The sequence below is a fragment of the Sorghum bicolor genome, chromosome 2 (assembly GCF_000003195.3).
Source record: "Sorghum bicolor cultivar BTx623 chromosome 2, Sorghum_bicolor_NCBIv3, whole genome shotgun sequence".
Lineage (NCBI taxonomy): Eukaryota > Viridiplantae > Streptophyta > Magnoliopsida > Poales > Poaceae > Sorghum > Sorghum bicolor.
The window spans coordinates 74,632,429-74,658,727 of NC_012871.2; the positions used below are offsets into that span (position 1 = coordinate 74,632,429).

Below are 26,299 nucleotides of genomic sequence, written 5' to 3' on the forward strand. Positions count from 1 at the left end.
GCATAATAAGAACATAGCATAAAGAAGGTAGGTCGTCGAGAACCCGAGTTGATCAGGACTACTCTTTTCAAAATTCGTTTTGATAACTGTGGCATCGTTTAAAGTGTTGATTTTATGTCAATTGACGTTTGGAGGCATGGAGATTATTTGGATCTTGGGCCTTGTTTAGTTCATCCTGAAAACCAAAAAGTTTTCAAGATTCCCCGTTACATCGAATCTTATGTCGCATGTATGAAACATTAAGTATAGACGAAAATAAAAACTAATTACACAGTTTAGCTGTATCACGAGACGAATCTTTTGATCCTAGTTAGTCCATAATTGGATAATATTTATCACAAACAAACAAAAGTTCTACAAGTCCTCGCTTTGAAACAGACAAATGCCGCACTTCCGCCCCTGGTGTGGAAGTGGAACCCCAGTTGTGTCCATGGACCCGGCACCGACAGTGTGCCCCTTTCCTGCCAGGCTGCCACGAAAATGAGTCGCCATCCTCTCTCCTCTCTGCCGACTGCCGAGTGCCGAGTGCCGAGCACGGTGTGCCTGCCGCGTGCCTCCTGCAGACGCCGCATGCGGCCCGCATCCGACTTGCCTGGGACTGACTAATCAAGCCATTCACCATCTAAAAGAAAAAATAAAATAAATAAAAATAAACTATGAACCATTCACACCACACGGAAGCACTTCCCCCAATCTATGCTTTCCTCCTCCTCCTCTCTCTCTCGTATCTAGATTTGTTGCAGGATGACAAAATATGAATGAAATCAGATTCGATTCGTGAGGCAGTAGGCCAAGGATGCTCCTCCAATCCATCATCTTAAATTAACCAACGCCAGGCATCCGCGCGCAATCCGTCCCCTTAGCGAAGCACCAGCGATCCTCACCGCCCCGCCGACACTTTGGGGGCGGCGCCTGCGCCTGCGCCATGGCGTTCCTATTCGGTGCATTCCTGGGCCTGGTGGTGGGCGTGGCCGTCGTGATGGCGTTTGCGCGATTCGAGAACAGCCGCGCCGAGCAGCGCCGTGAGCTGGTACGTGTCTGTGTCTACGACCCAATTCCACCCCTTCGTTCCTCGATTTCTCGTTGCGACCGCTGGTTTTGTTCAATACGATTTAGGGTGAATGGGTGGTGTTATTTATTCCTGGATTTGCGTAGGTTTATTTACCTTCTGGGGCTCTTAGCTCATTATTGCTACTTTAATTAGTATACTGATGTTGTAGGAATTATATCTCCGAATCCTAGAATATAACGGTAATGTGGGGACAGATAGAGTATTGCTATCCGGTGTCTGATCCACTTCATGTTTTGGAACCTGTCCTGTATTTTTCATGCCTGGCTTGATTTGTTTCCGCAGGCTGCTATAGCTGCTGCTTTCTCGAAGTTGACTGTACAGGATTTGAGGAAGCTCATCCCACCTGAGTTCTATCCATCATGGGTTTCATTCACACAAAAGCAGAAGTTGAGTTTTTGCCTATGCTTGCAGCCAACCTTTATGTTTGTGCTGTACTGCTGGTACTGATACTCTCTGTTTTTTTGATATGTACAGCTTAAATGGCTGAATCAAGAGTTGGTAAAAATCTGGCCATATGTCAATGAGGTACTAGCTTTTACAGGGTCTCTCAGTATTCCACACTTCTGATTTTAGCTGAACTCTCTTACTACTATTACTCTTGAGTAAATTTGGTTATCAACAGTAGTAGAAGTAATAAGAGAGAAAAATGTTGTGGTTGTAGGCTGCATCAGAGTTGATTAAAACTTCTGTGGAGCCTGTTTTTGAGCAGTACAAGTCATTCATCTTGGCTTCCCTCCATTTCTCAAAGTTGACACTTGGCACTGTTGCCCCTCAGTTTACTGGTATGGCCTCAACACTCGTGCTGCTTTTTTTTTTGTACGTACTATGATACAAATTATTTCCTTGTCCTTTCATGTATTTTCAATTATTTTTTGAACTGTGAATATTTATGCAGTAAGGTTCTGATTGGTTGCCTCAGGCTTGTGCAGTGCAGTTTGCTCGTTGGTTGCCTGCATACTCTCTTATGCAGGTTTGCACAGTGCTCAAACAGGCCCAATGACGCATTAGCTAGTACATTAGATTTGATCATATTAGACAATGCAGATTTGTACAAGCTGATGCGCACATAGAAATTAAACATTCTCATCCCCCATACCTCTACTAGTAGAAAGTAGAAACATGAGATTCAACTAGTGACTACATGCAACAAAATGTGAACAACCAAAAACAATTTTATCAAATGCGGCCTGCCTGTGCATAATAACCAATCATAAGGTATGCTGGCTTAGATTATGCAACATAAGGTCTAGTTTCCTCAAAAAAACATAAGGTTTAAATGTCTAATGTAGGCTAAGGCTAATGCAAGCAACCAATCAGACCCTAAACTAGATCAGATATGCTGACTTCTGGTTTCGAACTTTCATAATCAATAGTAAATATAATTGGCAAGTCTTTACAAATATAAGGATACCTAGGTCAATTATTATTTGCTACAATCACATTTATTTATCTTATCGAACAATGTACAAGAGCACGTGTCATTTGATTAAGAGAAGATCCCCCCCCCCACCCCACCCCACCCACACACACCAGGTCAATCACTTTACAGATGGTGGCATAAATCAGTTAGGCCAACTATTGTTTCATGATCAGGGTTTTCTTTATCAATATTAGATAGATCTAGGCATATTTTTGCATGAACCTTTGCGAACAGCTTCATCGATGGTGTTAGGTGTATATCCTGTTGTGTTTACTTAGGGGTTTCTTGCATATGTACATGCTGTATGTCTCCCGTGTTTGTTTGGTTTCCTCGTCATGCTTGTGTTGTGTAATCAAACAAGCCAGCAAGCAATGCAGAGAAGCATCTCTATGACTGTGTTCTCTATGGTGCAGCCCCGAGGGTGAACACTGTGGTACGAACTGTCAGGAGTTTGGTAGCTGAGTACTGCTTCTTGGCACTAGGCTTAGGTTGTTTCTTTCTTTCTTTTTTGTGGCGTGAATGAACTGACATCTTGTGGGTGTGTGGTGTTGTGGGTGTGTGTGTTCAATATTCTGACTTCTATTCCTTCTTTAATGACATGCAACTCACCTGCATGTTTGAGGAAAGAAGTATTTCAAAGTTTTATACTTAAATCTTATTTTTTTTATGATCCCAATATCCCACTGAGGGGCTAGCTGTGCTAGATTATTGGTTCTGTTGATCAGTCTGGATGTCTCTCCGGAGTCTATGATAATTTTAGGCAGCAGGAGAGAATCCTCATTTTCCTTCTTTTTTTTGCTACTGATGATATGATATTTTCAGGTGTTTCAATCTTGGAGAGTGATGATTCTGCCATCACCATGGAACTCGAGTTGCAATGGGATGGCAATCCCAATATCGTACTTGACATCCAAACAACACTTGGAATTTCTCTTCCTGTACAGGTAATATGCTGTAGTTATACGCTGAATTAAAGTAGAGAAAGGTATATGAATCCCTGTAATCTGGTTTACTATCCAACAATCTTCTCCACCCAGCTTGTATATTGTTATAATCTGCATGCTACTTTTCATAATCTACAGGCTGAAACAAGCAGGCCTTATAGTCTCAGTATGATTTAACTAATTTGTAGTTGTACTATTTCCTAACAATACACTTTTAGTATTTTTATTTCTGAATGTCTAAACCCAAAGAAGCAGCAGCTGAAACACTGTGCTTATTATTATTATTTTCTAGAACATGCAGGAGATCTGCGTGTCACACACCAACACCCCTTCGCTCTCAAACAATTAAACTGCCCGTGATACACCACAAAACACTACCACGACCAGGAGAAAAATACCTTAATGTCAGCTGAAGAGACAAGACGATTAGATAAGCAATGCCCTTAGCCCCCGCCAATGTTAGATAATCTTGTGCTCTCTCATCTCTCTTTTGTCAATGGATTGGAACAGGCTGATCCTTTCTTTTCTTTCACTGCTGCCTGTCTTTAGTACAGTACTGCGGAAGGGCCTCTAGTTGAGTTGGTTAGATGGTCTGAGTTTCAGGCTGGGGTTAAAAAATTCCCCTTGTCTGTCCCACGCCAAAGTATACAAGTCTAAGGCCCGGCTGCGGTTGTGGTCATTCTCACATGGGCAGATGGGCTATGGTGCCGCTGTGTATGGGTGGGGCAGGGGTTTGTTGGTTTTCTTAACTTGTGTGAGAAGGTCTTCTTAATGCAATACCTGGGGGATGTCTTACCCCCTGCAGATCTAGTTTTTTTCTCTTTCTTTTTTTTTCCCTTTCATTTCCTTTTCTTTTCATTTCTTTAGGACAGTAGCAGGTAGCATAATGGTAGCACAAGTAGTATGGGCAGCATGGCCCTTGGTAGAGTTTGTAGATGACCTCATGTACTTTTGACTAAAAACTACTAGAGGCATAGCTGCAGCCTCAGTTCAGCAGCTCCATTTCACGTGTGTTGATATGTGTGTGCGTGCTCTGATCTTCTTTTCTTCAACCTCAAGCCTCTGTGTGTGTTTGTGTGTGAGGGGTGTGGTGATAGACATCTGGGTGACAGCCGGCCAACAGCCAAACCCCATAATCTCATTTCTTCAACCGCCAATAGCGTGATGCTCTCAAGATGTGAGGTCCCATAAAAAACACAGTGGTTTTGATAGATTCCAAATGATCCAGCTTCCAAGAATTATAATGGAATTTTGACCTTGCTGAACCTGACTGACCACCCCTTATTTGATTCTAGATCACCAGCCATCGAAGGAAGACTCCCAGTTGAGGGGAGAGGTTCTGGAGCCCCCCACCCTTTATAGCAGCCAAATCAAAACTGCCGAGAGAAAACACATGCCACTAAAGGTGATTAATTGTTTCACCTTTCACACGATGGTGCAAACCCAGGCGAGCCAGCAGGTTAGCGAAACACTGTTGCCTAACTGTTGTACCTGGTGCTTGGCTATAGGTGGGTGGTGGTGGATGTGGTTCTCAATGGGCCCAGAGCTGACAGGGACGGTAACAGAGAGGGGAAGGGAGATGGAGAAGGAGCGAGTTTTTGCTTGCCTCATTCCTTCACTGATGCTCCCCTTTTAAGCAGGGCTTATAAACCAAATACTGAAAGTATTAAACACATGAATTGATAAGGAAGCAATCCCACATTCCTCCTAATCAAAGCATTCGGCAAGCTTAAGTCATTGTGGCACCTTTCCTTCTAACGCCTGAACCGTGTAAGCGTGCTGATGTTCCTGCCTCTATCTTCTTCTTGTGACGTTTAAAACATGGGGCCCCACATAACAGCTACATCTTTACCGGTTTCTATTTTTTTTGGCACAGACCAACAGTTTTGTGTCAAAAAAGCAAGAAACGGTTATACTCAATCCTACCAAATTTGAAGAACTGGAAACATATTCAGTGCAATAATTGTTCCACATGAAACAATTATCTTGTTGGGTTTCATCTCTAGCCTACTCCAACATGCTTGAGACTAAAAGGCTCTGTTGTATTTGTTGTAATTGATGTGCATGTGGTGTGCATTCCTTTAGACATAAATGTGTATACCTATGTGTTACTATCGAGCTTGGACCTTGGGCCATGTAATCCTTAAGCATAGCTGGTCAGCCCTTGATTGATTAGGAATATGAGAGGCATTCTTAGTTGGTATTTTTCTATAGACCCAAGATCTCGTGTGGCCTATATATACATGTACTCTGTGATCTAATCAATCAATCTACTATTTCCACACAATCCCTATTGCTTACACATGGATCATGGAAGGGAAAATGTTTCACAAATTTTTGAGCAGTTGAAGTATGCTTGATGTTGTGTAGTAGGATATAAGTTTTTTAGATCATGGTGTAATTATATAGAGTACCAAGTATATGTTTGTTTTTTATCCATGTTAGGTGAAAAATATTGGATTCACAGGAGTACTTCGGCTCGTATTCAAACCTCTTGTGGCTGAATTACCCTGTTTTGGAGCCGTTTGTTGTTCTTTAAGGGAGAAGGTATCACAATTTTCTTTCAGATCTAATGCTCCTCAAAATGACTCTAGTAGATTGCATGATTTAATTAATTTTACTGCAGAGCAAGGTGGAATTTACCCTCAAGGTCATTGGTGGCGAAATGACTGCTATTCCAGGAATTTCTGATGCAATTGAGGTTTTTTAATACATCATCCACTTTATTTTAGTATGTACTTCTGCACCTGTTACATTACATTTATTGAACAATTCAGGGTACGATACGTGATACAATCGAGGATACACTGACATGGCCGAATCGCATAATTGTTCCCATTGTACCTGGTGACTATAGGTTACTCACTGCACACATAATCTGGAAGTATGTATGTTTGTCATTGGATTGTTCACTATGCCTGTTCTTTCAGTGACTTGGAGTTGAAACCTACTGGGGTATTAGAAGTAAAACTGGTGGAAGCTAGGGACCTAACGAACAAGGACCTTGTGGGAAAGTCAGACCCTTTTGCAGTGCTATACATACGTCCATTGCGTGAGAAAACAAAGAAAAGCAAAACAATTGTAAGTGCTTTCTCTTGTTTAAGGTAGATAAATGTCATCCTAACTTTATTCTGCTGCAGAACAATGATTTGAACCCCATCTGGAACGAGCACTATGAATTTGTGGTTGAGGACATATCTACACAGCACTTGACTGTAAAAATTTATGATGACGAAGGACTCCAATCATCAGAGATCATTGGCTGTGCTCGAGTAGACTTAGCTGATCTACAGCCAGGAAAAGTGAAAGATTTATGGTTAGATCTTGTGAAGGACCTGGAAATTCAACGAGACAAGAAACCTCGTGGTCAGGTCAGTTGACGCACTTCGCATGTCTTTTCCAGGTTTAGATACAGGATTACAGGTTAACTAATATGTGGTTAAACCGTAGAATTGGCTCTATGGCATTTCAATTCCATTGCATTTGCTTATAGTTGTGAATGAATGGATATGCTAGGCACAATCATGATTTGCCGTAAGATTTACAACACAATACTGCTCTTACTTCACCTTTAATCAGCTTTTGTTTTCAGAACTAGAGAAACATTTTAGTTGAAACAATGATAGCACACTAATCTAGTCAAACTGAAAGCGAAGGTATGCAGTGAGAATTAGTAGATTATAGAGGTACATAGAAATATAGAACATGTATATATAGGTAGGGATAGGGACGGCTTGTAGGAACAGGACCGTTCTCTGATATCCCATACCAAATACAACTCAATCTACAATAAGTGCTGTTGGAGTCCAAGACACAAAGCCTGAAAAGGTTGGCCGACTAGACCTAGGTTGCAAGGCCCAGTATAGGTCATTAGACACGCTCCTGCAGTCGAAACAACAGAACCTCGGACGTTGAGTCTGGATCTGAACTCAGTGAACACAGAAGACGGCAAGACTTTGGTGAAAATGTCAGCATACTGCGAGGAGGATGGAGCCTGCAGGACGCAGACACCAGTCACCACCAACAGCCACACACTCACGAAAAAAATGGAGATCAATCTCAATATGCTTGGTACGCTGGTGTTGAACTGGATTGCTGGGCATGTAGATGACACTGATATTATCACAATAGACCAGTGTGGCGCGGCAGAATTTAGCATGCTGTGTGTGTGTGTGTGTTGGGGGGGGGGGGCAAAAGATGCTCCATCTTTAAGAGTAAACTGGTGTTCAATAAAACTTGTCACTTGATGTCATCTAGGTCCCTAAACTACTAAAATTGATTTGCATCCCTAAACATGTTAAGAGTACTGCCTGAGGTCCAAATCTACCTTAGCAGATAATGGCAAGTAGCGTGGAGCTCCATATGACCATGTGTTTTCACCTAGTAGCATCACCACTTTTTGATATATCTGTGTTGGATTGAGGTGAAATACAGTACAAATTTGTAGCTAATGACATGTATCCCAAGCATGTATCAATTGCAAAACTTATCTCTTAACATCCATGGTGCCTGTGGCCAGCTCCGACACATGCAACGCCTGCCTTTCAAGCTGTATATACTGACACATATGACACCCCGAGTAAAATTTCAGTTTTTTTCATGGAAACAGGAGGGGTTTCCCCCTACTGTGCGTTTATTAATAAAAAGGAGAACAAGCTTACAAAAAAAGTTCGACACAAAAAAGGAAAGGAAGAAAATAAGAGAAATTACAACAGGGCTAGCCATTGTTATAGAAGGAAAGTACTTCTTTGCTCTGTGAACTTCAAATAATATGTGTTCTTTCTTTTTCCTGTATTCTTATTGAACTTCAAATAAAAGTCAGATCATATACATTTACGTAACAGTGGTGCTCAATTTTTTCTTGCAGGGAAGTTAATGATTTTGCATGTTTCCTTGTTCCTCAGGTTCACTTGGAGCTCCTCTACTACCCTTACGCTAAGCATGAAGGGGTTCCTAATCCTTTTGCTAATCAGATTCAATTAACTTCATTGGAGAAGGTTCTCAAAACCGAGTCTAATGGATATGATGTTAATCAGAGGAAAAATGTTATTATGAGAGGAGTCCTTTCGGTAACAGTCATATCTGCAGAGGACTTGCCACCTATGGACATTGGTGGCAAGGCTGACCCATTTGTGGTCCTGTACTTGAAGAAGGGAGAAACCAAAAAGAAGACAAGGGTTATTATCTTTCCCAATCTCAAGAGTTCTGTACGGCCATATACTTTTTCAAAGCTCTCATAATTCAGTATTATTGCAGGTTGTGACAGACACGCTAAATCCAATATGGAACCAGACATTTGATTTCATGGTAGAAGATGCACTGCATGATTTGCTCATGGTGGAAGTATGGGACCATGATACATTTGGAAAGGTGCATTCTGTCTCTTGCATATTGTTTGTTCATTTGAAATCTAAAATTCCCTACCTTGATTCTTTATGGCTTCACAACATTTGTGCCAATTTGTCCCTGTGTTACTCTTTTAAGGGTGTTTGTTTTTTGTTGTCTCGACCATATAAACAGTCTGGTTTAACAAGTCAGAGAAAAACTGTGGGAGAGGCTACTTGATATGTTTATTGCTGCTTATGCAGTTTCAGTAATGTGTAGCCCTCTTGTTTTTATTTTTTCGCTGCTTTGTGACCGATAGTTATTATTGCTTCTGATTTTTCTCATCGCATTTGCTGCTTCGATGTACTCGTTGTATCCGTGAATGTAAAGTTGCTGAGTTGCCTAGATTTGTATTGGGTGGAATATAATCACACCTTGGAACTTAAACCTAGTGTTTGGTTCTGTATTGGTGAGCTAATGTTACCTGTTTATTACGTTGCAGGATTACGTAGGGAGGTGCATCTTGACACTCACGAGAGTTATACTTGAAGGTGAATTCCAAGATACCTTTGTCTTGCAAGGTGCCAAATCGGGAAAACTGAACCTGCACTTCAAGTGGACGCCACAGCCAATCTATCGAGATCGTGACCGGGACCAGTGAGACCTGTAAACGAGAAGGCAGATAAACACTTATCCCCAACGGTGCATGCATATTAGCTGTCCTGTACACAAATCGACAGTTCTTGGAGCCACACGACCGAAAACAAATGAACCGATCGACAAACTTGGAGTTGAATGGAGTTTGATAAATTTTGATAGCTGCATGTTCAAAAAAATTTGTGGGAAAAGTTGGTAGTTCTTACGTTAAGAATGAAGAATCATGTACCCTTGCTAGGGTACTTGTATATTGATAGTCCTTTTTGTTTGGCTGATAAGCCATGACAAAATTGATATGTTGTGGGAGAAAAATACTGTTGAATGACTGGTAGATTCGGTTGATAAGTTTAAACGAACAGATTGAACAATATAAAAATTAGACTAGTTTGTTCAATTATCACTATCTAAGTGATGATGTAAGCATTCTTGTATTTGATACCCATCCAAAGAGCCATTTTGAGCCATTATAAATGAAAGCGTCTCCCCCCGTTGACCTTACAAAAAAAAATCGGACTAGCAATTCCCTGATATTAGGTTAACGAGCAAACGGTTTCTTGCTCTATCCCCTCGTGCTTGACAGGTTGGCTTTGGTACGTTTTGGTTGAGCTGCACCCGTTTGTGCAACGTGTTCCAGTGCAATTTGTGTCCATCTGGTTGTCGATACGTGAGCCCTACACATACCGATACCGTTTGCGTTCATCTCCTAGCATTCCACGTCCTCCGTAGCTCTTTAGATTTGTTTTTGGTTAATTAAAAAATATATATCGTCCGTTGCCAATACATCAAAGAAACGGTCATGGTTCTTTAGATTTCTTTTTGGTCAAAGAAACATTCTGCTTCCAATACATCGAAAAACATTCTGCTTCCAATGAGCTCCTCTTTGGACGCTACCTCGAGCCCCTTAATGCCTTTATTTAGACACCAATTTTTTTTTGCCAATTTGTTAATTTGATGTGCTCCCTCCTTCCGAAAATGTTGTTCTTGCTTCCCGGTGAGCCAAACACTTTTATTTTTAACTAATATATACAATATTTATAACACATAATTTATATTATCAGTAGATGGTTAATATATTTTCGTGTTTTTGCTGTCCATTAGTTGTAGGCTTGTGCTGCCTTTTAAGGACGGAAGAACTCCCTTCATCTCTTTTTAGAGCATCTCCGATTGTTTAAAAAAATTGACTTAGAAAAAATTGTCATTTGGCAACTTGCTAAACCTTTTGGCAAGTAAATTTTTCTTATATCTCCAATTGTTTGGTAAGATTGGACTTGGTAAACATAGAAAAATAGACCCACATATACCGGTCCAACAAATATATATTGAAGTCGATATATTTAAATTTATATTTCATCCATACATTTAAATTTATATTTCATCCATACATTGTAAATTTATATGCTTTATTTATTCGTTCACCGCATCTATGCAAAATCTGTCCCAGCATGTGGGCAGGACAGCAGCTGCCGGCCATGATTCTGCAGCGAATAATCATGCAGCAGCAGCAAATTTGTCGCCGAGAGCAGCAGCAGAACCAATCAGCAGCAGCAGCAGCAGGAGCAGCAGAACCAATCAGCAACTCGCGACCCGGGATACCAAGCCACGGCGAGCGCGGATAGATCCGCGCGCGAGCCCTCTGTTTTCCAATTTGCAAAAATTTAGCAAGTCATATTCCAAACTTTTGGAGAAGAAATTTTCTTCTTTTTCTAAAAAAACAAAGATAGCAAGTCATTTTTCCAAATAATTGGAGATGCTTTTAGAAATCAAATATACTTAACTTTGATCAAATATAAAAAAAATATATATTAATATTTATGATACATAATTAGTATTCCATGAAATGATAAATTTATTTGAGATACAAATGTTGTTAGTATTTTTTTTAAAAAATAGTTAAATTTAAGAAAATTTGACCAGCACATACGCCATAACGGTAAATAAATAGGAATAGAGAAAATACTACATTACTATGCCATTGGTTTCTAGAACCGAGTAGCAGAAGACGGAAATTATCACTGTATATTGTGGTTGAAGGGTCTTCTAATTTATAGGTGTAATCTGTTATCTGCCTCTTTGGGCCATGCAATAAAATTTACTCAGGTGGGGAACGTCTCCCCCCGTTGACAGTCAAAAAAAAAAATTTATAGGTGCTATAACATCAGGTCGGATTGTGAACATCAGGTCAACTGCTCTTCAAGCACCTCCCCCAGCTCTTCCTTGTCTGCGCCAACAACCCTGTCCTTAACGTAGCCCCCCTTCATGAACAGGAAGGTTGGCACGCCCTCAACACTGAATTCCTTAGCAACAGTCTCCATTTCATCAACATCGACCTTCAAGAAAACAACATTTCGGAACTTCTTGGCTAGATCAGCAAAGACAGGACTCATCTTGCGGGAAGATCTGCACCACACCGCCGAGAAATGAACCACCACCAGCTTTCTGGGGTCGATCTGTTTGCCCCACTCCTGAAGGCTGTTGACAGTGATCACCAACTCCTCCGATGGCTTGGCAATATACCGCTGCCGTCTTCTGTTCAATTCCAGTACCGTATTGTTGGGGCTCCGAGATACCTGTTCTCTGATCTGGTTCTCCGCGGCCTCAACCTCTGAAGCTGTTAAAGCAGTATTCGTCCAGTCAATGGTTGCATGGACATGCACGAGAGAAGGTAGATGCTGGATACCAATATCGAAATCATCATGTTTGGACCTTGTCCCCCGGGCATCGAGTTCTAGCCGAAGCCTTCGAAGCTGCGGCATGGCTCCAGCTTCAAACTGCATGCCCTTCCCACCACCATACTGACTGTTACACCATAATGACTTGAGGCACTGAAAGCCATCATTGCTACTCACGGTCATGCTTGGACTGCTATTCAAATCCAGTCTCAGGACGACCAAGTTAGGCAAGCTCCCCAGGGCACGGACACCTTGTGCTTCTACTGCTTCAACATTGATATGCAGGTGTGTGACGGCTGTGAGAGATGCTATCTCCTGTGGAACTTGCGGGAGGCAGCCACGTATTCTCAGCTCAAATTTTCGCAGGTTGTGGGTTGACAAATCAACCAGTAAGCCAAGCAGAGGATGAGGGTAATTATCAAGTAACAGGGACTGCAGGTTTGATTTCCTCAGCTCCTCAAGGAGACGCATCACTCCCTGTCGATCACCTGCGCTATGACGCTGCATATGACTAAATCTTATCCCAAGCATCCTCAAAGGTCCCAACTTAGTAACATGCACTGCTAGTTCCGAAGCAAGCGACCCATCAGGACCCATAAGAACTTTTGATAGTTCCTCCAAATTTTGCATTCTCCTCATTTCTCTCGGCGTTATTGCCAATTCATCGGCAAGCAGAGATACCAGCTTTGTGTCTCTACACAGTGCTGGTAATCTTCTCACTCTTGTTCGCCTTAAATCCAGGGTAGCCAATTGCTCAAGTGCCATGATTTGTTGCGGCAGTTTGGTGACATCAGTCCCACCAAGTCCTAAGTACCTCAGCAGACACAAATGTCCAATGCCTTCCAATCGTTTGTTATCCAAGCCCTTGGTATCCTCAAGATCCAGCAACCGCAAATGTTTGAAGGCAGAAAGATCAGGGATCCTCCTTCCAGCATCACCAGAAACTGCAAGGGACCGCACCCTAGATAATTGCAAAAAGATTGCATCGTCTTCTTCTTCTTCTTCAGCACAGCTTGAGGACACCAAACTCTTCTGGTCGAAAAGACAATATGTGTTCGAGATCAAGGTGTCACCTTCGTCTTCATCACCACAGTCGAGACTGACTCGCCGAACCGTTTCACAAGGAAATAGTCCAGACTTCAACTCTTCATCTGGTGTAATAAAGTTTTCTTCGAATGACAAGGATTCCAAGAAATCGAAGGCAACACCATGAACAGTGCAACCAACTGGCTGATCATCATTGCCATCAAAGACCGGTTGGATCAGCCTCCTACTGATAAGCTCATCAAAGTAGCTCTCCCCTGTTTCCCATGAACTCTTTCCATGCCTTTCAGGGATAAGTCCTTCAGCTACCCATCTTCTTACCAGACGATCCTTCTTGATGATGTCATAATTTCCTGAAAAGGCAGTCAAGTACAAGAAGCAAGACTTCAGAGGCAGAGGTAGATCAGCAAAACTGATGTCCAGTATCTTTCTCATCCCTTGTGACTCGGAGTAAAATTGATCGGATTCTGATAAAATTATTTTGTTAAGCTTTTCTGACTGCAACGACAGTTCGGCAGATGTCCTCCCTAAAAACCCCGCTGTAGCAATTATGGCCAATGGCAGGCCACCACACACTTCAAACATTTTCTTCGAAGATTCTTTGAAATGATCTGGCCATTCTTCTTCTTGAACATATACACTATTGCAAAATAAGCTTTTGGAATCAGTCTCGTCAAGAGGGATCATCTCATAAACAACATCATCGGGACGTCTAGAGCATGATATGGCAATATCCTCCATGCGTGTTGTTGTCAATATCCGACTTCCAAGATCATTATCAGGCAAAGCACAAACAATAACATCTGAATCCTGTGTACTCCGGATGTCATCGATGCAGATGAAGTACCTAGGATTTGAAGGTAAAAACTTAATCAACTAGGCACCAAGATTGAGAGCTACTTAAAAATGCCCACACAGTACAGCATATTTTTTTAGGGACTTAAATAATACCAGCTAATAATTTGTCTAAAAAATAGATTAGGTTTCAGCAAGTTATTAGTTTTGATTTGCTATCTATCTGAAATAAATTTCCATGCAAGGTTTCCCAACCTATTTTCATATCATCAAAGGGAAAAGCCATTTAGCAAGGAAAACATCTAGTTACTTTTTTTTTTTTTGCTAGGAAAACTTTTAGTTATATCATTATTGCCATAAACAAGCCCAAGGGGCAGGAGGTGAAAGAGAAGTAGGAAGTCTAGTACTGCATTTTCCATCCATCAAAACATAACCGGACGCACATATATATTGCATTCCAAAGAGATTTAAGAAGAATGGGTCAAAAAGAAAAGTTATACATATGTATAAGACACTATAAGATAGAAATACATCAAGGACATCTATGTCCAACGTTTTCCAAAACTAGAGAACAAAACCAAACAGCAACCATAGACACTCATCTGAAATTAAAGAGCATATAGATTGACTTTTTTTTTTTTGCATCAGATTAGCTGTATTTTGATAAGAGTTAGAACTGTATAACAAAAGTTCCATATATCCTGAGTTTTGTGATGCTATTGTACAAGCTATATTAATTCAGCATGCTAGACGAAACTAATAGAGGTAAAAATATTTTAACTCGAAAAAATACCTCTTTGTGCGTAAAAATCCCCAAAGTTCAGTGATGATTTCATTGATTTGTTCGTCGTTGCTGCTCCAGGATTGCGAAGCATCCACCTCCGATTTCACTTGGCGGAGTATTTCGATTAGTGTGGTCCTCGTCGATGAGTTCCGACTGACAGAAACAAAAGCTTTGCACTCGAACTGCCCTTTAACACAGATGTCTCCATATATCTCCTTAGCAAGAACAGTCTTGCCATGGCCTCCCCTTCCGTGTATGGAAACCACCTTCAGCTCCTTCTGCTCGTTCTCCAGATGATTTAGAATCTCTGGTTTTGCATGATTCAGACCAACAAGGACAGGCTTCTCCTCCCAGAACAATCCATGGCCGGGTACTTCTCTAGGCCCAGCATAAACAAGTTCTGCATCAGAAGTAGGGGCTTGCTTCAGCAGCTCGTACCTTTCGCAGCGGCTTCGAGCTTCCTGGATCTCGTGCTTGAATTCGTCAATTTGCTCCATGTCCGATTCGCTAAAATCCTTCTTCAGATCAATCCAGTCTTCTATGTCGTAGACCATCTCCCGGACCTGCTTCATCCACACCTTGACTTGCTCACCCGTGGCCCGTCCTCCGGCAAATTTGCTCATGAGCTCATCTCTAAGGCTCTGGAGATCTTGCAGCAAGTGCTCGGTCATGGGATGTTTCTCAATTAGTGGAGTGATCTTCTCGACAAGGGAGTTGATTGCCCCCATCGAGTAGCACACCATAGCCATAGGCTGACCCTCCATGATCTCTCCGACTGAAACAACAACGAGGGATGAGTCTGCCCAGTTAGAAATGGTACATCTATATGAGTGCGGCACTTAACCCTTTTGGACGATATATAGGGAAGAGGGAGACCCACAAATTCGGCCTTAACCCTTAAGCAACTCTAGTATATCCGGTTAAAATGCTTTGGCCTTAAGCAACTCTAAGGACATGTACAACGCTGTACGCTCTCCCTACCCAAAAGTACTTTTTATTTTTATAAAAATATTTATTAAAAAGTAGTATAGATATATTTTTATAAAAGTATTTTTCAAGACAAATTGATTATACAGTTTTCATATTTTCAAACTCCACAACTTAAAAGTTATCTATAATTTATATTTTCAACGTTTGATCCAAATCTTATCCAAAACGATTTGTTACCTGTAGTATACTCTTTTTTTTTTTGCGTATTAGCCCTTCCTGAAGACAATTAAGGTCTTGTTTGGATCCCCTTGCTAAATTTTAGTTAGCTAAACTTTAGTCACTTTAGTAGCTAAAGTTCTAAACACATTGATTAAAAAGAGCTAAAATAGTTTAGTTCCATTAGTCACCCAAGAGTAGCTAAAATAATTTTAGCTAGCTAAAATTTAGAAGGGAACCAAAACAGGGCCTAAACGAGGAGGGAGAGAACTGTGTCATCGTGTCGTAACAGCAGACACACATTTCTACCGGTTGGTAACACCAATCCATACCCTTGTTTAGTTTTAAAATTTTTTGCAAAATAGGAATAGTACCACTTTCATTTGTATTTGACAAATACTATCTAAACATGTACTAACTAGACTTAAAAGATTCGTCTTGTCAATTCCGATCAAATTGTGCAATTAGTTTTAATTTTCGTCTATATTTAATACTTCATGCATGCGTCTAAAGATTTGATGTGATGGGAAATCTGAAAAATTTTGCAAAATTTTCTGGGAGGTGTTTGCATGTGCTGTGTGGAGCACTTTTTAATATCCGCTGTTACCCGCTGGTACTAAAATATGTCTTTAGTATTTTGGTAAATCAACCGGTGCTAAAGATCGGCACCTTTAATGTTGAGAAGCCTGTATTGTCGATACTAATGGAGGGTTTCTGTGAGTTTTCCTGTAGTGCAAATCAATTAATAAATAGCTAAATTTAGAATAAAAGTAAATGAAAACTAATATTTGAATTTCCGTTTGTATTGCTCGAACCATAATACCAGAACAAAGTGTCCACAATTAATGAATAGCTAATTTTGCAATCAGATGATGAAAAGATAATTAATATTATAGCTTCTGTATGTATTGGAAATATAATCAATTAACATTTAAATTCAAAATTAAAATGTGAGTACGTTAGTGCATTATTTGATGGGATATGATAATGTTATAAGACCAATCTACTTTCTAATTAATAACATGTTGCCTAAAAGTCTACACATTATATTTACTCCCTCCGCCCTGAAAGAATCAATTTCTAGGATCCGTGCCGATCAAACTTTTTAAAGTTTGACTAACTTTATAGAAAAGAATAACAACATCTATAATATAAAATACATATTATATGAAAATATATTCTATGATGAATCTAATAATACTAATTTGATACTATAAATCTTAGCATTTTTTCTAAAAATTTGGTCAAAGTTTAAAAAGTTTGACTTAGGACAACTCTAGAAATTGACTCTTTCGTGGACGGAGGGAGTATTGTTTAGCTTGAAGAGATGTTAGGGCATTACCTCGAACAATGTGGACTTTTTTTTTGAGATTACACAGTACAACACAGACACTCAATACGCACGCACACTCACCTCTATGAACACACGTACGCAAACCCTACCCCTATGAGCACCTTCGAAGAACTAAGCCGGCAAATCTTAAAGTTCATGAAGTCACCACAGGCGCCTCGCTGTCGACGGGCACGTCGCCTACCACTTAATGTGTAGCGCCGAAAAAAATTCTAGAATAAATCCAGAATAAAGTGTCGCACCTAGGATTTGAACCCTGGGTGGGAGCCCCCCAACCAATGGCCGTTGCCATTGCGCCGTGAACCCTTGGCAACAATGTGGACTTAGAGTCTAAATAAGATTTGGAGTCTTATTTTTTCTATCTCTTTCTTCAATAAATATGCTACCACATCAGCAAAATACCATAAATAATATGCAATTAATTGTCTTGGACTCTGTGATAGAGTATTGCATTGTGAGTGTCCTTATAAATAATAATGTGTTCATGTTACTCTTAGGTTAATCCTAATGGATAGTTTTATGTTGATGTTTTCAAGACAGCCACATCAGCATGAAGAAATTGAAATGGTAGTTGAAGCCACCCCTCCAATACATAGTTGGTACTTGGTATATAGTATATCCAATATCCATATACCAATGAAGTTCCATCCAGATAAGGCCCTGTCTGGTTTCGTCCATAGTCTCTATCATATTGAATGTTTAGAGTATTAAATATAGATTATTTATAAAACAAAAAAATATAGCTAGAAAGTAATTTGTGAGACATTTTTAAGTCTAATTAGTCTACAATTAGACACATATTAAACTTTAGTCTCTACAATCAAACATCCTTCAAAACTAGTTTCTTCTCTCTCATCATATTTTTTACCATGTCATCATATTAACTGATGTGACACTATATTTAATGTGTAGAACCGGAAGTGGTCTCAGACACTCACAATGCAGACTCTATTATAGAGTCTAAAATTATGTATTATCTCGAACAATATGGACTTAGAGTCTAAATAAGATTTGGAGTCTTATTTTTTCTACCTCTTTTTTAAATAAATATACTACCACATCAGTAAAATACCATAAAAAATATGTAATTAATTATCTTAAACTTTGTGGTAGAGTATTGCATTGTAAGTGCCCTCGTAACCTCATGTTTAGAGCATAGCGTATGTTTGTCCGGGATTTATTATACCCAATTTCGGCCATTGACTGAAGGAACGCTCATCCCGATAATGCTACATATTTACATGCTGAACAAAGACGTTTATTTGACAAAATACACTACTATATGCGCTGGACTGAAACATTAGATTGCTGAATTGACCACATACACTTTGCTACTGATAGACGCATCACATGACACCGAGATGAATAAGGGCATGTTTGGTATCTACGCCTATCTACCGTTCTATGTCATAGAATAGTATTTAGTGTAAGACTCTCTATCCTAAAATAGTAGATGATATAGGTCTGGGCACCAAAATTAAAAAGAGTAAAAAGGGTGAGTCCATAGAGAATAAGGAGAGATATATAGAGATGTAGTATTATATTAGAAAAAAAAAGGTTTTATTAGTAAAGAAGAATATGCATTGGAGTGAGAGTGACAAAGAGCAACCGAAAGATCTCAACATGGAAGGAAAGCTTTGTGTACCATGGAAGCACCCAGGGAGAAGAATATTTAATGCCCTTTTATGGTCTCAAACTATATTCAATTTGTAAAAGCTGTCTGCACTCTCTCGTTCTAAAGTATAGTAACTAGGTAAAAGTATTAGTTCCCTGTTAGCTAAGAAAATTTGCCCCCAACAGAGAGACAGTAGACGTTGTGTTCGCTTGAGTTTATAAGTTGAATCAACTAACTATTTAATAGTATTTTTTTCTTATAATAAATCAGTAAATTCTGTCAATCTTTCCTATATGCGTCTAAGCAGCCTCTTGATGCAACCACGGTGAGTTAATCCGGATGAGACTAGAAACCAAATTTAGGAGAGAAATAGCATTTTTCCTCTTGCCACGTCGAAAGTCCCACCGTGAAGTATACTGCGCGTGTTGTTCGCAACATCACCGAGCATACAAATTAACTTGTACTCCCTGTATTATTTCAAAAATTTGAAGAGTTAAAATATCTTTAAATTTAACCAAAATTATATATAAAAAATTATAAAGTTTTGTGACGTCAAATAGATATACTATAAAAATATAAGTAATGAAGTACCTAATAATACGTATTTAATTGATATTATAAATATTTTTATTTTACTATATAAATTTAGTTAAATTTAAAATACTTTGATTCTTCTTTAGATTGACCGGGATGGAGGGAGTACATAGTTAGATCGATAGTCTATCTATAGACAGTCCCCACCAACCGAACCATGGACTAGTCTGCCCCCTGTTTTCCATGACTTGACGAGCGGGCATTGGAGTCAAGTCGTCTGCACAGACGAGGGAGTACAACCACCCTAGCCAATATTCATTTAAACTTAGTTTAATTTAATGCCGCTCGTTTGGTTGCGTAGTCAAGTCGTCTGCACAGACGAGGGAGTACAACCACCCTAGCCAATATTCATTTAAACTTAGTTTAATTTAATGCCGCTCGTTTGGTTGCGTTATTAAATTTTAGCGTCTGTCACATCGAATGTTTACATACATGTATAAAGTATTAAATATAGACTATTTATTAAATTAAAAATACAACTAGAGACTAATTTACGAGACGAATCTTTTGAACCTAATTAATCTAAAATTAGACACTAATTGTCAAATAAAACGAAAATGCTACAATACCTGTTAAACTTTAATACCCCAAACCAAATACCCCTAATAAAGAGAAAGATGATAAGAGTTTTATGAAAGTACAAAGTTTCATGGGTTTGAAACTCTTTTGCACAGTTTTCAAAATATAGATACGTTGAAAACTAGATCATAAAACTCCCACTAAAGAGAGCCTTAGAGCAAGTATTATAGCAGGCTGTAAGCCAGCTAAATGCTGAGGTGGAGGAGCGAGAAGAGGAGAGAGAGTAAAAACGGACTGTAAGCATAGCCGGGTCAGGCACAAAAACTAAAAAAGTCTGTGAGACAGACATATAGGCCATGTATTAATAGTGATGAACTAACCATTATATGAGTGAGCTAAAAAAGGCTATAAAAAAATTTTACAGCCAACGGCTGACTGTATACAATAGTCCATGGCATCATGCAGCACGTTAATAATAACAGTGATATGGAGGAAAAAGGGCACCGGCGGTACACATCCTCCAATACAACAACCAAACATTTAATATCTATTTTATACTATTTACCTTGCTCTCTGCTGAGGCGATTGCCCGATTAAAGAATAACCAACTGGTTGAAAATTTAATTTGAGATAAGAAACCTACAGATCCAAACATGTGAACTAAAGTTTAGTTACCAACCCAACTATATCCATTAGTTCAAGTGAACTATTATGAACTAAAAGGTGACCATTTGTGTATGTGTCGGGAATCTTTACACTACCAAACACATTAGACTAAGGTGATTTATCTAAACTATGTAGTACAACTAATTAAATTTTAGTCCATCTAAACTTTAGTTTTAGGTGATAGGAACAAGCTTTCATCGTATGAGTTTGGTGCTTGTTTTATAGACCAAATCTTCTCTCAAACTTCTTGTCAAAAAAAAAAGCTTCTCTCAAACTGCCTTGTTTAGTTTTCTAAAAATTTTGCAAAATTTTTCAGATTTCCCGTCACATCGAATCTTTATACGTATACATGGAGTATTTAATATAGATGAAAATAAAAACTAATTGTATAGTTTAATCGAAATTGAGGAGACGAATATTTTGAACAGTCGTCTGTTCAACCTTTGACACAGGTGCACATGTGCAGTCGTCTGTTCAACCTTTGACACTGGGGATGGCACATGTACAGTCGTCTGTTCAACCTTTGACACGGCCAACCCGGAGGAGTGTGATACTCCAATAATGGAGACGACTAACTGACCAAGATGGCCCGATTATTGCTGCAGTGTACTGTCTACTTTACGACGGACATGGACGGAGGAGACCTTGACCCGCTTGGCCACAGAGTCAAGTCGTCGGCCACCTTTGTACAGATTTTTTTTTTTAATCAAAACTGTGTAAGTATAGTACAAGCAGAGCTCTTCGTTAAAAAAATATCGTCGGCCACCCGGTTATATACTCATCCAGATATACGGGCACCTTATATTGTACTCTCTCCGTCCTAAAATAATTGTTATTTTCACTTTTTAAGAAATATTTTTGATTAAATATTTTTTAAAAATTATTAATATTTATGTTACATAATTAGTATCATTGTAAAGATATTTAAATCTAGTTTTTTAACAAATTTATTTGAAAATAAAAATATTACACATATTTTCTACAAATCGAGTCAAACTGGCAACAGGGAAATCGAAAACAACACTTAATTTGGGACAGGGGAGTATGTTAGACTATCTCCAACAATCGTCACCCAAAATACAACCTTTAGATAGCGCTATAGGTAAAAGGTTTCATATTTATTTTTAGTCTTGTGCAAGAACAAAACCTAAATGACAACACTATCTGCAAGTGAGTCTTGAGGAGAGATGATATCCAAATTTGAGTTATACCTCTTCTAATACCTAAAATGAGTTTTGGAGGCTATAAGTATTGTATTGTGTTGAAGATGCATTTTGAGTTTAGATTCGCAGATGAGTCTCGAGAGTCGAGACAGCCTTAAGGCAGGCATTATGCCTGACACCTCAAAAATGAACGTTGTCCGCCCCGTCGTCCTATAAGATAAGAAAGCACTTAACTCATCAGCTAGCTAGCTAGCGTGACTGCCAACATTTCACGAGCTATGAGTTCAATCGTGGGCCTCGTTATCTCCATGATAGCCAAGGTCTGCGATGACATGGAGAAAGACAGGGAGCGCCATGCCAAACTCTGCGGTGGCCTCCGATCCATCAAGCGGGAGATGGAGACGGTGATTGCCTTGATGAAGGACAAGGACACGGAGTGCCGAGGAGCGGTGCAGGAGATCAGGTTTCAGCAGCTGCAGGAGTTTGCCTACGACGTCGAAGATTTCGTGGAAGGTCTCTGGGATCCAGCAGCCTATGGCAAACTCCTCGTGGCCATAAGGATGGATCCCCGTACTGAACAGCTTATTCGCATCGAGCAGTTCAAGGAGACAATCTCGTCTCTAGCAAATGATTTGAATCATCAGAGCGCTGATAAAGATCATCAGGGTGCTGCTATATCAGCAGACGACCCGGATGAAGAAGAATATGCAGAGGAGCAGCAGTTTGAGGCCATGGACGGGCCCAAGAGTAAAATTATTGAGCTGCTCAAGCCCTCGCCAGGGGAGGGGCAGCAGCTGCGAGTGATCTCCATCGTGGGATGCCGCGGCGTGGGAAAGACTGCCCTCGCAAGAGCAGTATATGACAAGTATTATTCCTCCTCCGATGAATTCGACTGCGTTGCTTGGGTTGTAGCTTCTGGATGCAACAACAAGAAGGCTCTTCTAGACAAGATTCTCGAGAGTGTTCGGGCGGATCTTACAAGCAGAAGCAGGGCTCCTCATCATACGGCGGATAATGCTCCAACGACGGAAGCTGAAGGCGCTTCCACCGCAAAACCCAGTCTCCAGGACATTTTGTCCGATAAGAGGTCTGTATCCCAGTCCTTTAATATTGCTATTGCTATTGGCAAGTGTATCCCAGCTCCATTATAACACATATAGATTCATTGATTTTACTATTTATCTAGACATAAGTGTATATGCATAGCGAAATCAAATGTCATACTTTTCTTTGTTTCCTTTCTAATTAATTGAAAAATAAAAGGCTAAGCCCTCGAGTTCATGTGATCTAAATCCATGCGCACAAAAAGCGTTGTGTAGATAAAGCTTCATTCATGGGTATAGAACCTATGATTTATAACATGGTTTTGTTTAGGTTTTTGGAGACCTATTAAGGGCTCCTAAAACTATCAGGCGAGTCTGATACTTGAGGTACATAATTTAGCGTTGGAGGTGGCAAGTTACCAACTCTTATTGCTATCTAATCTAATCACTGAAACCTCATGGTAATTAATTGGTCTGGCAATTTAAAAATTCGTAAGTACAATATCAGCATACGAGCAATTAATTATTTTCTATATCTTGTGTAATCCTAGTTTATAATAATTTTTTAAAAGTAAAGTCTACAAGAAATTATAGAAAGGTAAAACGGTATAACATATATAATCCCCTAAGCCATTACATTGTTTAAAAATAGTTCATTTTTTACATTAAAAAGCAATAGTTACTTTTTTTTCTGTGGAGGCCTGGAATCGTCAAATTTTGTGTGACCAAACACCATAAGTTTATTTCATATATGTTAGTGTCCTACTGAAATCATGTTATTCAACTTGCTTTGCTAGGTGCTTGGTCTTTATTGACGATGTGCAGCAAGTAAAAGTGTGGAAAGATACAGTTGATGCCTGCCCAAAACTTGGCAGCAAAAGCAGAATAGTTGTGACCACGAGTGTTCTCTCTGTCGCCACAGCCTGCAGCTCTGGAAGTTATGTGTACAGAATGGGCTATCTTAGTGATGATGATTCAAAGAGTTTATTCTGGAGAAAGGTTTATGGATGTCAAAATAAGGAACCTCCATATTCACTGGTAACGGATTCAGAATGCATCTTCAGTAAATGTGGTGGCTTACCACTGGCACTAACTAGTGTAGCCAAACATTTAAATATAATAGGAGAAAAGCTGGAGAGTACTCACTGTAGAGAGGTGGGACAAAACCTTGGCAAAGACTACCTGTCAGCTGGTAACAACAATGCAGCAGTGAGCGTCTTTAAGGAAATGAGAAGAGCACTTAGGCATTGCTACGACAGCTTGCCTGACTATGACCACAGGTCCTGCATGCTTTACCTGGGCATTTTCCCTAAGGGCCATCAGATTAAAAGCAAGAGCCTAGTGAGAAGATTAAAGGCTGAAGGATTAGTCAATGAAGGCTGTAAATGTTTTGATGAGTTGATTGACCGGTGTATTGTCGAGCCAGTGCAGATCTGCAACAATTCGGTAGTTGCCAAAAGGTGTCAAGTTCACAGTGTAGTGCTAGAGTACATCATTCAAAAGTCAGTAGCTAAAAATGTGGTCACTCTTATTCAAGACCTTGAGCCCGTACTTAAAGGAAGCACTGAGGCCTGTGTCCGCCGACTCTCTATTCAGTCCAGCACCAAAGAAAGATTTGATGAACTGGATGATGACAAGTCTGCTTTAAGGTCGTTAACAATGTTCAACACCGAGCCTTGTGATTTACAGAAGTGCAAGATGCTGCGGATCCTTGATCTTGAAGGTTGCAATGGGCTTGACCAGGAATTTCTTGAAGGCCTATGTGAGTTGTTGTTTCTCAAGTATCTCAACCTCAGGAAAACTCGCATCAACAAGCTTCCCCCAAAAATAGAGAAACTTCAACGTTTGGAGACGCTGGATATCCGAGAGACAAAGGTGGAAAGATTGCCCATGCAGGTCATCATGTTGCCCAAGTTAGCTTATCTGTTTGGCAAGTTTCAGCTACCTGAGGTTCCCACCAAAGGAAAAGAAGCCGACAAGCTTTATGCGTTCCTGAAAAAGAATAGTGTACTGCACACACTTGCTGGATTTGTTACCAATAAGAGACGAAGCCCCGAACATGTTATACTTCTCGCAAGAAACCTGAAAAAGGTTAAAGTATGGTGCAATACTCCTGCTGATTTATTTCCTGATCCTGAACTTGTCTCAAGCAGTAGTGTTGCTGCTTCTGATCGTCCATCAACAAGGAAAAGTAACCGGTTCCCTCTGTGGTCTGGCAGCAAAACACGTGGCCTAGTGTCACAAGATCACAAGACTGAAGAACGTCGAAGCGACACCACTGATTTCATCAAGCTTCTTAAGAAGCGCGTCACCCCTCTAGAGTCTGTATCCATTATTTCCAGTGAACTTTGCAATGACTTCTTGGGTTCACTAGAGGGTCCGTGCACCATCAGTTCTATCAAACTGCGGGGAATTTTGAACAGTCTGCCTGACTCTAACAAGTTAGCTGAGCTAGGTAGAATTAAGAAGCTGCAGCTCTTCTCAACTGGTCTCACCATCAAAGATCTATCGGCCTTGCAATGTTTACGTGGCTTGGAATATCTGAAGATGGTAGAGCATAACACTGATAGATTTTGCAACGGTGTTTTCATTGTGGAGAAAAAGGGGTTTGAAAGCCTTAAGAGCCTGTGCATTGACGCCCCAAAGCTTCCAAAAATGCAATTCAAAGAAGGTTCCATGAGAAGCCTAACATCCCTTTACCTCCTTTGTCCAAATTCTCAGCTGCCGTCAGGAACCATCGAGGGCATCTCACATCTTGCAAATCTCAGTGAGGTGATGCTACACAGTTCAATGGAAAAAGCGTGGGAAACAGTAGCAAATGGACACCCTAACCGCCCGTGTGTGAAGAGGCAACCAGCTGAACCAATTGGCATCACAGCAGCATAACTTGTGGAGCAGGTTCTGAACTTTACCTTTGGTGGACGCAGTTGTGTGTAGTTCCATTTCATTTATCGATAAGGCTGCATATATATAGGCATTTATACAATGTAATGTACCATAATATTGTTCTCTAGCAAAGCTATTTGGTTTTGTTGGATTTTATGTAGTGTACGTATTATTTGTTGGATTTTAGCTAGATTGCAAACATAATTCCCCATAATGTAATGTACGTATTTGTTTGATTTTTAGCTAGATTGCAAACATCAAAAGGGAAGTTAACTTGCAGGCAATGCATATTCAGCTGGTGAAGACGGACCGGCGCGATTGTGACTGGCCACGCATGCCTGTGGCCAGCTCGCCACCGCTGGGACAACCAATGGATGGTGGCTCGTTGAAGACAATGGCTTGTGCGGGGATGCTCATGGTTTCTCTAGTCGCTTGTGGGGCGTCAATGTGCAGTGGTGTTGGCGACGCTCCTTGCCTGGTGGAGGAACAAGATGTGGCTTCCCTCGGTGGCCGATGCCTTGTAGGATGGAGGTGGCCCTAATGGGCTGGCGTGGCGGCGGCAGGTCACCCTTGCCTGTGACCTTGTCGATGCCAGCGGTTGGTTGT

At 40.3% G+C, this 26,299-nt stretch overlaps 3 protein-coding genes across 3 annotated transcripts; 2 read left to right on the plus strand and 1 right to left on the minus strand.

Moving 5' to 3' along the window:
• Positions 628-9,889, plus strand: LOC8073091 (synaptotagmin-5). Its single transcript, XM_002461063.2, has 13 exons — positions 628-1,030; positions 1,355-1,459; positions 1,547-1,597; positions 1,734-1,854; positions 3,315-3,436; positions 5,882-5,983; positions 6,063-6,137; positions 6,214-6,293; positions 6,367-6,517; positions 6,577-6,807; positions 8,341-8,613; positions 8,693-8,806; positions 9,264-9,889. The coding sequence occupies exons 1-13, from the start codon at positions 926-928 to the stop codon at positions 9,420-9,422; spliced, it is 1,689 nt and encodes a 562-aa protein (XP_002461108.1). The 5' UTR covers positions 628-925; the 3' UTR covers positions 9,423-9,889.
• Positions 11,409-15,570, minus strand: LOC8073092 (disease resistance protein RPM1). The gene is made up of 2 exons (XM_002463225.2): positions 14,720-15,570; positions 11,409-13,978 (listed from the first exon to the last, which is right to left on the minus strand). The coding sequence occupies exons 1-2, from the start codon at positions 15,472-15,474 to the stop codon at positions 11,593-11,595; spliced, it is 3,141 nt and encodes a 1,046-aa protein (XP_002463270.1). The 5' UTR covers positions 15,475-15,570; the 3' UTR covers positions 11,409-11,592.
• Positions 21,923-26,080, plus strand: LOC8064448 (disease resistance RPP8-like protein 3). Its single transcript, XM_002461064.2, has 3 exons — positions 21,923-22,851; positions 23,605-25,705; positions 25,974-26,080. Exons 1-2 carry the CDS (start codon positions 22,043-22,045, stop codon positions 25,691-25,693), a joined length of 2,898 nt encoding a protein of 965 aa, XP_002461109.2. The 5' UTR covers positions 21,923-22,042; the 3' UTR covers positions 25,694-25,705; positions 25,974-26,080.